General features: G+C 37.2%; 1 protein-coding gene across 2 annotated transcripts in view; it reads right to left on the bottom strand.

The window, feature by feature from the left end:
- The window catches only part of cwc27 (CWC27 spliceosome associated cyclophilin), a 109,675-nt gene that overhangs the window by 17,797 nt on the left and 77,188 nt on the right, over window positions 1-14,690 (bottom strand). For both annotated transcript variants that reach the window (XM_088912126.1, XM_088912125.1), the window contains exon 11: window positions 13,175-13,281. In XM_088912126.1, the coding sequence (XP_088768252.1) occupies window positions 13,175-13,281 (107 nt within the window). The remainder of the gene's footprint in view (window positions 1-13,174; window positions 13,282-14,690) is intronic.

The following is a 14,690-nucleotide window of genomic DNA, read 5'->3' on the forward strand; positions in this document are numbered from 1 at the left end:
ACAGCCTGATTTAGGAAAAGTCCTAAACCCCAGCAAATGGATTACAGCAAAAGTAATAGCTATCGTTAGGATTTCAGGCCACACCTAACAGCGAATTAAACAGTACAATTACTCCAACGTTTAGAGAAAAACATACCTTTTAAACAATTTGTTACAGGACAGAACACCGCATTAAGGACACAACTACAGTACATTGCCAAAACAGAATTAAGATTTTTTTCAGAAACAGGAAAGAGCCAAATGCACGCTTCAATAACCCACGAACTAGAAAATAATCTTTGACATGTGGCTAAATGAAGACCAAAAGAAGAATACAAACTGTTGAAGCCAATATCCTGGCTTCTTCCAAGAGAAGACTGGAGGAGATCTTTGGATCATCATCCAAACATCCTAGATGGGCTCAATTCCTATTTGTAGCCTTTCCTTTAAAGCATTTGTTTTAAAACTTTTTAAGCAAGCTGAGGAATTCTCAATTATGAATTGAATGTCATTGCTGCTACAGAAAGTGTAACGTTGTAATTGACTCATGTCAAGGAAGACTGAGAACTATCCAAATGTAAACACTTTCAAAAAGGTAAAAGTTGCATCAACAAAAACTGCCTGTCTGGTTGGCATCCTGTTAACTGTTTTCACAATGTCAAAAAGGAGCCATAGCCACCTGGTTTACAGTTCTGATGCTTCTCACTTAATGTCATAAATATATAATATATAAACAAAACAGGAATTCAGTCACACATTCTAAAAGAAAAGAAATGAACAGACTAACAGCTTGAGAACAGCTGTGGGGAAGTTCTCTTCATATTAAGCTTCTGCTAGTCTGTAATTGAATACTATCCTGTTTTTCCCTTAAAATACACAGTGGTTAATGCAATTGTACTTATGTTCTCTAAAGTCATCAATTAAAATAATCCTACTTGTTGAAAGGAAAAAAAAATCTCTTTCGGGAACAGAAGAATTCCTGGATGAAATCTGCTAATTCAAATGAAACTAAGATTGAGGGAACACAGGTTAAATAGCAAAATAAGAAACACTATGAAACAGCAGGTATACTTCCTACAGACTTTGAGAGGTCATTTCAGATTATCATACTGTCAAAAAATAATAAAAATAATCTCCATAGAATCAACATGGATACACGAATATAGGTATACTGTATATACAGATTGAGGCAGCACATTCATTCACCAATCTATACAAAATATTTTCCTATGGCCATGTGCAAATCGCTTCATAGCTATGTTGTATCGTTTAAAATATATGATCTGGGTACTTGAAACATCTGGTTGATAGAATTAACAATCAAAACATTCCAGGGAACATGACGATATATGAGGCAGTCAAATCATTTCATCACTAAACCTCAGTTTGTTTTCTTCACAAATACAGCAAAAGTACACAGCCTTTTGTATGATGTCCACACATGCACACATTTTTTAAATAAGATTTTATTCAAAACCTGTATGCTCAAACTGAAAATTTCCAGGGGTTAGTTCCAGTAAATATTGGCAAAAACTAAAGAGCAAAACCAACATATTTAAGCATAAGTACATCCCTTCCCGGGCTGCGTAAGACTGACATACAGAATTCAACTTGACATACTGCAAAAAAAAAACATCATAGGTCCCATAATTAAAGTTTCAGGTAACAGACAGTTTATGCTACTGTACGTTATGTAAAGTTACTTCCGTGCATCAATAGTGCAGAGTAACTGTAAGCGCATTGCGGTGTCTACCTGGGCTCTGTTATAAAATTCAATCTTGCTTTGCTTTCATGCATGTATCACATTCTCCGCATACCATCTCTCGCTTTTTCACTGAAAATTGTGAGCAACTCGTATTGTAATGATGCCAAGGAAGCACCCACGTTCATTTAATTTACTGTGCATTTTATTTGGCGTTTGCTGAGTAGTACAATGTGACGTACGGTTTTTATAAGTTCATTAAAAGGTAATTCTCTTCAAGGTTTATTTAGTACTTACTGTACTGCATATTTTTAAATGTATGGCATTTTGTTTAATTATTCTATTTACAGAGTTTTCAAATGTTTTTTTATTAAGTAAATGGTTTTATTTATAAACATCACAAATGGTAATTCTTTATAGGGTTCCACACAACAAGAAACCAAAGAGAGGGTTGCTTTTGACTCACCTGTACATAAAAATCTGGTGACAAAGATATGTGAAATGAAAGACTTATATAAGTCTGGGAATGGGTGTATTCTGACTTGTGAACTCAATATTTGGTGAAATCACCTTTGGCTGCAATGACAGCCTCAAGTGTTTTTGAGTAAATCTCCATCAACATTGTGCACCAGCTTGGTGCCCATTCTTCTTGGCAGATCATCCAGGTGGATGCTGCACATTGGTGGTGGTGGAGGGGAATCCCCATTACCTGTAAAGCGCTTTGAGTGGAGTGTCCAGAAAAGCGCTATATAAGTGTAAGCAATTATTATTAATTATTATTATTATTTGCTCAAGTTATGTAATGTTGCTTGGGGATCATTAACGGAAAGCAGTTTTCCAGTCTGTCCACAGATTCCCTGATTCCAGTCAGGACTTTGGGCCACTCAAGGACATTCACTTAATTATTCTAAAGCCATTCCTGTGTAGTACTGGCCTTGTGTTTTGGATCACTGTCGTGCTGAAAACTGAGTGTTTGCCCAATTTTAAGTCCTTAGCAAACTGACACAAATTTTCATCTGGTATTTGCCTGTACTTTTCTCCATCCACTTTCCTTCAATCTTATCCCGTTTCTAGTCCCTACTGAGGAACTGCAGTCCAATAGCATGATGCTGCTACCACCACGGTTGAACTGAGGGAAGTTATTGACTGGGTGATGTGTTGTGTTTGCACCAAACATAACACTTGACATTTAGACCACAAAAAAGCTCCAGTTTGGTCTCATCTGACCACAACAACTTTAGTCACATTTTGGCAAGATCACTCAGGTGCTGCGAACTCCGTATAGGCTTTGAGATTGCTTATTTTTCATAATGCCATCCTTCTTGCCATCCGGCCACACCAGATAGTGTCGTTGACTGGTGCAGATTTTTTCCCATCTTGGCAACTGAACTCTGTAGCTCTTTGTTTTCGTTGGCATCCCCCACCAGTGTCCTCCTTCCTTCTCCGGCAGCTCAGTTTGAAGGATTGGCCTGATCTAGGCAGTATCTGGGTGGTATGACGCACCTTCTATTTCTCGATGGCTAGTTGTACTCACAGGGAGATTCAGGGACTTTGACATTTTTTGCACCCGTCTCCTGATCCGTGCTTTTCAATGACTAACACTGACTTGCTTTGAAACCTTCATAGTCTTCATTGTTGAATATTGTTTGAAAATCACTACCTTACCAAGGACCCTCACAGGGACTGGTGTTTTTTTGCTGAAATCATGAGAACCACTATTGGTCAGAGGCAGACTGTTTTTTTATTTTTAATTTTAAACATTCAAATTAATCTAAGTTTTCCATAGCAAAAGGCCTGAATTCATGAGCAATCATGACCCTTCCAATTTTCTGTCATATCAATTATTTACTTTTTGTTTTTGTTGAGTGAATGAATGAAGTACGTTTATAACATTACTTCTTCAAAGTGTCACAATTGCCAGGTTTAAAGCAATACAATGTGAACACTGTTTAAGCGTCTGATAAGTTTTGCCTGGCTCTGTATACAAGTGTTACTATACCTTCACTGGATCTTAACCACATGATCCAAGAAAGAGCAGAATATTCAGCCCACTTAATCAAGACAGCTATATGTCACCATCGTTACAATTAAGTAAGAAGGCCAAGCTGACACTGTAAACTCCAGAAGCTCCAGCAACACTTAAGCAACAACAAAATGAAATTTGCCAAAAATTACGTGATCACCTGTTTTTGGTAGGTCAGGTAGGTATTTGCCTTATGAATGTAATCTTTAAACATCTTCTGGAATCTTCAGGTCTTCTGGAATTGCACAGAACAGAAGGGACAATGGACACAGGGCTACTGTAAATGTTCATTAGGAGGTCACAAAAGTCCAGCTTTCCAGCATGCCCAGCTTTCCAGAATTTTGTTTTCTTCTGTCAGCAAAAATCTATAACTTTATACTAGCCCATTCAGCTCTCTCATTTACCATCTGAAACATGCAGGACGCTGAATGATGATGCCCTCAGGCACCATAGGAAGAACATTTCTTACCTATCCAGCTGTTGTCACTAAATACTATCTTTGAGTTTGACGGCCATTTTGATAGCATTCCTGATCTGTCCTGTCACTCAGGCCAAACAGCTACAAATCAAGCCTCTGATGTTGTGGCAACAAGAGAAAAAACAGAGGCCTCTTCATCACAAACAGCTTTTCCCTTGCCAATCAGCATTTTGAGAAGAAACAAAGCAATGTTGTGAAAAAGGCCTCCAGTATGTAAGTAACTATTTTAGCAGCTTCTTGCAGATCAGTGCAGGTGTCAAACAGCTTCACAAATTAAGTGTTTTGTTTGACAGAGGCTCCTTGATCTATCAGCACCGATTCCAATCATATGAAAAAATTTCACATTCCAGTTGTAACTCGGAAGGATAGCAATCAGTTTTACAATTGGTACCTCCCAAGAGGGAATTTTAAAAGCTCATAAAAGTGTTGGGTAATGGCAGATTTAGAAGCACAAACTACAGATTCCTCTAGAATCAAATTATGATTTAACACAAAAAAAAACACAGAATAGGAATAATAAAATATATATATATATACGTTGTGGGCTTCTCTCAATGAAGCTATTTGTGACAATCAGCTCTTTTTACTTACTTTTGTTTGGTTGAGGAAAAAATCTGTAAAATCCTGCCAAAATTGACCAATATAAAGAATACAGTTTTATAACATAACGAATACCAATTTAATTCCTAAAATGTACATTGAGTCCATTGACCTTTCAGAGAAGAGCAGGTTGCTCTATTCCCTAGTCTCATTTATGTTTTCCTACCCACATCTCCAGAATGACTGACAGTGTGTCACCGAAATAAACCACCCCTTGCACACAGACATACCCTGTATAAATAAATCAAGTGGTATAAAAAAATGTTGCCACATCATTCAGGGTGGGTACAAAACGGACAGTGCTTTTTTGCGTTTCTTTTTTTTGGCTCTGGAAAGGGACAGTAATGCCAAGAGAGAGAAAACCAGACGAGAGGAACATACTATTTATGTCTTGAAAATTGAAGAGATGTCTGTCTAAAATAATCACACCAAAGGTACAAATGTCTCTTTTAGCTTTTTTGGTGTATTCTGAGGAGACAATTGGCTCTGCCATTATAGCTGATGCCAGTGACCTAAAAAGTAGGTTGCTCTTACTGGTACAAAGAGAAGGAATGCTTTTGCTTTTGACTGAGCTAAAATCTGTGTGTAAAGCCCTAGTATACCTGCTATCCAAATAACCAGAGCAGGGCTGGAAATGCATGGCTGAAGAAACTTTACCTCACATTAGACAGAGGCCACAGATAATAGCAGAAGCCTGCTCTACTCGGAAATCTGCTCTTAAAATTTCTCTATCCTTGTCATTCTTTCATTTCATTGGAACTGAATGATCTGAAACGATTTACGAGTGAATGGGCTGACTCCAGTTTAATAATTTGTTAAATGTCATTTATTATAAGAAAAGGCCTAAGGCTTCTGTACTATATGATTTCATTATATCTATCATACTGTACATAAGATACATAAAAATTGTACTTGTCTTTCTTGCAATGTTATAATTTTACACATTTACCGTTGAGTCAGATGACGTTTTTGGAAGGAAATGAGATCAAACCATAACACATAATTTAATGAAAGAGAAGCTCCTCTGTTAGTGAACTGTAGTCAGTCTTTCAGCCGCTACAAAAAATATAATGTGGCATAATGCAATAGGTTGGTTTAACTATTTAGGTAATGTGCGTGAAACTATGCTTATCAGCGATATTTTAAAAGGTTGTAAATCCTGTTGATCATCTGATAGCTAGCATTCACTGAAGTCCATGAAGCTGCTGTCTGTGTCAATTAATTCTGACAGCCATGTTGGCAGTGTTTTGATAGAGAGTAAAATGTACACACTACTACAAAGGATAAGGAATGTAGCACAACCAAGGTAAAAAGACCTTAAAACATATTTTCTGTTAAGCATTTTCCTTTAAACTAATGTTAAGCTTCACTGTACGATGGTGTGTGTATTTTTTGAGAAGGCTGGCATCTTGGCGTGTGTCCAATGTTTCCCAGCTTTCCCAGTTCGTGAAGTCATTCCATGGATCATTCTTCAGGTGTTATTATAGGGTTGTATGGCCCTCCTGTCCTTGATTTCATAGAAATTTCACTCACTTTCTGAGATCTAGGAACAGTATAGTCATACTTACTCAGAAACACTGTACTGGTTAATCAGATATTCTGGATCACAGAACAGTGCTCTTCACAAGTAATGGGACAATGAAGTCAAAACTGCTATTTCTGCTGTATACTCAAACAATTCGGATTTGAGAAATGACTGCAGCAAAAGCTTGGCAAGCATCTCAAAAGAACAACCGAGAAAAAAAAAATTGGTGAGGTCAATAGGTTGTAGGCTTTATGAAGTTATTGTGTGCAAAGGATTTGCAATCAGATACTAAGTTTTATACTACTTTAATTTGCTTTAAATTAATTTGGCCCAACACATGCTCACGGAAAATGGGGGAATGGAACACCAAAAGTGGTATTATTCAAAAACTGTAAAGTATGTATGCACAGAAATAGCCATAAATAGAAGGTGACATTCTGTAATTTTGCAAAGGAACAAGTAATAGGTTTATTCCCTGCTGAAAAGAGAGAAAACACAACGTTTCTGCTGTGAAGCCTTCTTCAGGTGTGAGAAAGACAGGGCAGGCAACAAAGATTAAATAGCACAGAAGAACAGAAGCTGGGAGAGGGGAGGAGGCAGAGAGGCCCAATACTTGTGGAGGGCACTCTATATAATGTCTTCTTTTCATCATTTATGTAGTGTAAGGAAACCAAACACTACATATTCTAAAATGCTGAAAAAGTTATTTTGACCTTGATTGAAATATTGATGTTAATTTAAAAAGAAGTTCGATTTTCAATGGTGAGCAATAATGAAAACAAGAATGCCAAGTGTTATATAGTGCATCCTTCAGTCAACACCATCCCTACTGTCAAGCCCGGTGGTGGCAGCATTATATTATAGCTCTGCTTCTCGTCAGCAGAGACTGGGAAACCAGTCAGGAAAACCTGCTTCAGGCCTAGAACAGGGAGAAAAAAATAATCTTTCACACCACTGGAATAACAGAAGAATAAATAAGTGAATGTCCTTGAGCGGCCCAACGTCCTGACTGGAATCCTATTGGGAATCTGTGGAAAGACTGGAAAACTGCTTTCCATAAGTGATCCCCAAGCAACTGTGCAAAATGTAAACAAATCTGCCAAGAACAAAGGGCAAAAATAACACCAAGGTGGTGTACAAAGTTGGTAGACACTTTCCTAAAAATATTTGAGGCTGTAATTGGTGCCAAAGGACCTTCCACGAAATACTGCGTTTATTGGCCTGAGTACTTATGCATTCAATATACTTCTGTTCTTCTCTTTAGTTTCTGCTGACTTTTACTGTTACTTATCTTGCTTTTAGAAGTCTTTAGCTGTAGCTTTTAGGCTTCAAATAAAATTTCAAGTTAAAAAAAACACGTAAACATCATTTTGTAAAGGGTCAGAATCCTTTTGCAGGGCACTGTAAATACACAAAGACTAGTGTAAGCGCAGCTCCTTAAATCAACACGTGCAGCTCAGGGAGGTCCACTCTTTCCAGCTATATGCCTAGACAGTCGGGCAGCAAATCAGAGGCAAAGTGCTAGGACTCAGCTGATGGCGATTTGGCATCATCTCTTCTTGTTTGTCTGCTCCATTGTAATTACATCTCTGAAGCTGAGCTGGTGTCTTTTCTTCTGTTGTTTTTATGGGTCAACAATACAAGCAGTATAGTATTAAGACCAATTTAACTTCAAACTGAACGCAACCCTGTGCCCATTATTTTACGAGTTTTATTCAAAAAAAGGAAACTGCCTGTGAGGTACTAGGGGAGTAGAGCTCCACGTAAGTTTAAATGACAAGTTTGATGATGGATTGATTTTCAAAATTAAAGAAAACAAAGACAGATGACTGAAACTGCGAGAAAACTTTCAGGGAAGATGAGGGACATGTAGAAACAGCCCTCAATAAAAGTAGTAAAACAAGTCTTTTTTTTTCTGGTAGCGTGTATGCTGAATATAACACCGAGTTCTTAGAAGAACTCGATGCTCATTTTCAGTGTTTAAACATTTGGTGCCAACTGCTTATCAGTGCCCCCCTGTACCGACAAGCGTGCTTCTCCACGATACTGACTGACCACTGTTAATTCATACTGTTGTAAAAACAGAATGTTCAGCCAAGTGAATTACATTATTTGAAAATTTAAAAAATGAATACATGTCATAAGTAAATGTCTTTACACTGATACAGAAACAACAGTCCTGATCCAGAAAAAATACAGATGACATTACATTTTAAGCTAGTGTTTTTCATCAAATTGTTTTATTTGTAACTTTAGCACATTTTGGCAGAAACAACTGCACTCAAAAAGAGTTTTGTATGAGTTTTGTATGACTGACTCGTTTAAAAGTATAAAAACTACTGACTTACATCAATTGCCCTTATATAAGTGTTGCAGTGTTAACCAGGGAATTTGTCCATTCCGACCAAATGGTATGAAAGTGTCTACCTGCAAACTCTCCTTGGAAAGGTAATTTAATAGCATAATCCCTACCATTTGAAATAAAAACAAAACAATAAATAACTCAATTCCAGAATGAAAAGTACCCCACATAGTTTTCTATAACATAGCTCTGGCAATCCAGAGTAGTATTTGAGTGTTGAAGCGAAGGAACGTTGGTACAGGTAGTTATTCAGGTTTGGTTTCAGGACTTGTTTGTAATTACCAAGCGTCTCCATATGTCTCTTATTTTACTCTGTTTGATTATTACAGACTACAAACAAACCAACCTAAAGGAAAACCATGCAAGTCTGTCCCTTTGACTCCCAGAGGCTTTACCTACTAATAGCATGAAAAATAACAGATACTACAACCAAAGTTTAAAGGTCGAAGGCTGCATACTGTATGTTCACTTTTTAAGCTGCTTTACATAAAATACAGCAAATATTGAAAGTAAGCATGTTTTTTTTCTTTGCACCCCAAGAGAATAATACATTTTAATCTGTATTTAAAATTTAATGTAAACATACAGGCTGAATACATAATGAAATGGGTTGGGATGAATTTACAAGTGCTCTCAAGGTGTTGCTGTGGTATATGTGAGGAAAAAGCACCCTCCAAACACCTTAGAGGGCTGAATATAATGTATCAAGTCCTGCAAAGTAAAACCTTCTAAAATATTTAGAAGTAATGGGGATTTTGGAAAATCCAGAACCTTTGAGCAGAAGTTTTAATGTGCAATCTTTGAGGGAATTTGTTTAATGACTGCTATAAAATGTTTGCCAATTAACACAAGTTTCAAACTTGCTGTCACTAACAAAATATTCACTTTATATTCTTTCATTAATAAACTATTTCATCATCCCTCGAGTGTTGTACAATTGTCAGTTGCAAAATCAGTATATACATATACATACTAAGTTTTTTAGTAATGAAGTAGGTTCACATTTTCTAAATTGTTTAGCCAGTCCTAAAATGAAGTGGTGCAAAGTTTATATCTTTTTTTGTCAGATAATTTACAAAATAATCTGATTCTATTAAGAAAGGCCAGTGACGTTTCATAAGTACTTAATCTTTGAAGGTTTGCCAGGGTACCAGTTATTTTTATATTGGGATATAAAAATTGTGGTGACAACTACGGGTATTGTTGGATACCAAAATGAAAGGTGAGTAAGTGTGTGTGATTCAGAAGAGCACATGGAAGCATCTGCTTCCAAGTTTAGTATTAACAGGTAAGTTCAGAACAGACATCCAGAATGTAACAGAAGACGGTGTGATCTTGATCTTTCACCACAGCTGTTTTTCTTTGGGGGGGGTGAAGTGAAGACAAATGTGTCTGGAAGGACCGACATCTTCGTAAAGTAAAACTAATTGACTTGTATTTTCTAGATGACCAACACCCATTTTCACTAACAATTTAATGCATATTAACTACAGGATCCTGATAAAACTCCCTGGCTCCTTTATGCAGCACAAATAAAATTAATCAATTGTTCTATTTTTTTTATGATCTACTGATATTTCTACAAGCATTAAAATATTTATAAATTTATATTATAACGTTAAGCGGGGACCTACTGTATTTCCCATAAGAAACAAAGGAAATAGGGGTTAATGGGGACGGACAGGATGTAAATATTTCCTGAAGGATATTTTTCTATAAGAATCAATGTATTTGAAGAGTAATAGTGACTGGAACATGACGACGTATGTCTAGAGTGCGTACATTCACGTTTTAGGTGCAAAAACACAATGATTACTCTAACAATCCACTAAGCTGAGCACTTAAATGTTTGAAACGCACAGAAAATAATAATTCCTTCCACTTATACAGTATAGCACTTTTCTTGACACTCCAGTCAAATTGCTTTACAGGTAATGGAAACACCCCTCCACCACAAAGGTGTAGCCCCACCTGGATGGCAAAGCTAGTGGGGAGGAGACAACAGTGATGAAGCCAATTCATAGATGGGGATTATTAGGAGCCCATGATTGGTAAAGGCCAGGGGGAAGTTTGGCCAGGACACTTTTCAACAATCGCCCTTGGATTTAATGGCCACAGAGAATCATGATTTCGGTTTTATGTCTCATCTGAAGGACAGCGCCTTTTTTACAGTATATAGTATATAGTATATAGTATATAGTATATAGTATATAGTGAGTTTCTCCTACTGGTTCCACTAACACCTCTTCCAGCAGCAACCTTTGCTTTCCCAGGAGGTCATTAAACATTAAACTTAATATTTAAAATTGTAATACATTTAATGTTTAGTGAATTGTGTATGTATACTACGTATGAAAATGAAAGCAACACACAATTCAGCTTTTATGTACAGTATAATATATGCCATAGTGTACATAATATGTATATGTATATAATAGTGTATATAATATGCCGTAAATAGTGTACATAGGTACACTAATTATGGCACAATTCAGAGGATGTAAAGTCGGAGCATAGAAAGGGTTTAAAAAGCCTCTCAAACATATAACTATACTTTCATAGTCATGTATCTGTAATAATACTTATATAATGCAAAGCTTTATAGTAAAATCATTTAAATATATTTGCACTTCTGTTTTAAGGGTGGATTTTAGATCCTTTTGATGTAACATCAGGAAATTTTCGTGCCCACAGTCACATAAAGTCAATGGCATAAACGTGACCCCCCTATAAAGAATAGCTTCCCCGAAACCGACTGAAAAAGTTTACCTGAAAAGTGAAAATCAAGGTTGAAAACAAGATATCCATTACAATGTGTTCCTCTTTCCTTTACTGTTTACACCATCTTTAAAAGTTAAGCCAATTTTTGATTTTGGAGTAACACCTTAACACTTCTAAACATGTTTGTCTCTCTATATGCATTTATTTGCAATGCTTCTGGACACCAACATTCACATGTGCATCAAGATAGATACAAGGCTGTTAGACTAGAAATATTAAAAGTCATTACATTATTAAAGACTGAATTCACAGCTGAAGAAAATAATAAAAACTGCAAGCATATTGATCCTTTCCAAATTGATGTTAACGTCAGAACATTCTTGCAGAGCACAGGTTTCAGGAGACGTTGGTCTCAAAAAATAAAACATCCAGGGTAGGTTGTAAAATTAAATGAATCTGCCACAAAATTCCAGCTATGACCTTCACCCTTCAAAGTACTGCTGAAGTGGGAAGCAATAAAGTATGAATCAAGTGTCAGTGAAATCTGGAGGCAATTCACTTAAAATACTGTACCATGCAGTGCAGTTCGCCTAACAAACTACTTTTATTCTCTGCGTTTGTGTCTGGTGACTGCTTGACATTGCCCTGGCACTAATTTAACTGCCAAATATAAGGCACCAGGGGAGACTGGTTGCCTCTTTTGTTGCGGGATAATGCATATTGTTACTGGGTTATTATTTATGGGCTTGCCCTAAGCCAATGTGGTTCTCAAACTAGCCAAAAACACACATTTTATCTTCTCTGGGTGAACTGGCAAACATATAAAGCATAACATGATATGGTGTTTCAGTTCTGTGGCAAATGGGTAAAAAACCCAAATATTTCTCCCAGTCACTGTGGGTTGGCAGGAAATGGCTACAGCACCTGGCATTTATGGAATCTCTTTAATTGTCCTTTTCCCAGGAAGCGGAGTTACTTCTACAAGGAGATGATGAAATATCAGTATAAAAGTGGGGTGAAAGAGGTGACCAACACCCATTTGATTTTTTTGTCGAATATTTTCAGCTCTTTAATTGTGACTTCTTTTTTTTTACTGATGATCTCAGAAATTGTGCATACTCCACAGATTGTACATCATAACGGAAGGACAGTTGCAAGGAAGCTAACATGAAAATCAAGTTGTACAGCCGGCTTTAGGCTCTCTGTTACAGTGGCATAAAATCAGCCTTAATCCAGGCAGGCTGGCCATTACTGAAATTAATGTGTTGTATTTCTAAGAGCTTTGGTGAACTGTATGGTAAATGACTTTAAAAGTACAAGATGAGCTCTATGGCCCAGGTGTGTCGCTACTTCCAACCACCAACTTTCAACCACCAACCACCAACTTGCAGGGTACTTGCAGTCATGCAGTGACATCAGAGAAAGATGTGGAGCAGCTTGCACATGTCAAATGAATGAGGACCTATGTACATGTCTCATTCTGTCCACTGCATGTACAGCAGCCTTACAATAGCTGGTATTATTCAAAGGTAATTTATTTACGTATTTACAATAAGTATTTTAAAAGTAAATTAAAAAAATATGCAGAGCTATTCAAAAATAAACTGTTCCTGCTTCGAAACAAAACTTTTTCTTTGCAACGTCATAAAAAAAGGCTAGCATTTTTGAGAATTAGTACTTTCTAGGACAAAATGCTAGCTCACTTATACACAGGGTCAGCCATTGTGAAGTTTAAAGAAGAGAGAAATCTTTAATCAATATTAGCAAATTAAAAAGATTCTTACTCTCGGCATCTCCTTCTTCTTCTTCTTCTTCCACATTCTGCTCTTTCCTCTGTTTAATTGCCAGAAGCTCCTTCTTCAACTGACGTGCCTCCTTACGCAGTTCATCACTGATGAGAGAAACGTGTTTACATTAGCACAGATCTGGTCATCTAGCAAAATAACTGCAGCACGTCAGGGACGTTGCTTACAATTCAAATGTGTTCTAAACCACAGATGCAAACAAACTGAACAGAAAACCATTTTGTTACGTGGAAGGGCTTCCATAAATCAAAATAGCTTGGAAATATAATGGAAACTCTAAAGGCACAAACTGCTAAACGTCTGTCCATGAGAAACAGGGAAGGACAAGACTCCTGACGTCTTTACTTACTCTGGCATGCATACGAAGGCATTAAGGACTACAGGAAGTCGATTTTGAAGACGGATCCTACCTTAGCTCATCATGATCTGCAAACATCTTAGTACTTTCACCTGACTATTTCTATAAAACCCCCAGAACAGTGTCAAAATGTTTAGTGTAAATTCAGATGTCTAGGCAACTGTCCAAATGGCTTATTCTATCATCACAATGAATTAAGCTAGGTAAGAGGATAAAATCATAAAGAAACTGTGTTCTCTCAATTTAATATGGTGATGAAAAACCTTGAGCTGAAAAGCCCAAGGCCTACATCAACTAATTGGGAATGACTGCTTTCTCCATGTACTAATGTACCCTTTCTTAAAATATTATGAATACTATTCTTTCAACATCTTTTGGGTCTGTGGTTACCGGGTTTTTTTCCCCAACTAGAGACACAGTAGATTTTTTAAACCTGTAATTAGTGGTCAACTGCATATCTTTTGTTAGTGTGCAACAGCTGAGATGACTAGAGTTTCTGAGACAGACTGATGAACAGGACTTGGTTAATGAATAGGGACAGGAGAGATCTGAAGACATGCAAGCAGTGGTGTGCAGCAGGGATCTGTTTTAGGCCCGTTGTTCCTCCTGATCTACGCTAATAATTTACATTAGAAAGCTGAGAAAGTTAGGATAATCATTTTGTACATGCTACAAAAATAGGGTGAGTGACAGACAGAAGCTGCACATCCATGTGAAGACAGGTCACATGGATTACGGATTCTGAGGAAACATTAAAGGAATCTGGGTTTTTTTTTATGTAGAAGCCTACAGGTTTTTCCCAAAGCCATATGTGGAAGCAAGTGCAAAATGAAACAATTGACAATATGATAATGTGCAATTCCAGGGGTGGCATGGTGGTGCTCAGTGGTTAGCATTCCAATTCCAGACCTGGGGTGCTGTCTGTGTGGATTTTGTATGTTCTCCCAGTTTCACATGGGTTTCCTCCAACAGTCCAAAGACTTACTTGTAGGTTAATTGGCTCCAGGGGAAATCAGCCCTGGTGTGAGTGTGTTTGTGTGTGTTGGTGTTTGTGTGTGCGCTGAGAATGACTGATATCCCCCCTTTTACCTGTTGCTTGCTAGAATAGGCTCTGGTTTACCAGCAGACCCTGTATTG

This window comes from Atractosteus spatula, chromosome 3 (genome assembly GCF_055471065.1).
Source record: "Atractosteus spatula isolate fAtrSpa1 chromosome 3, fAtrSpa1.hap1, whole genome shotgun sequence".
Lineage (NCBI taxonomy): Eukaryota > Metazoa > Chordata > Actinopteri > Semionotiformes > Lepisosteidae > Atractosteus > Atractosteus spatula.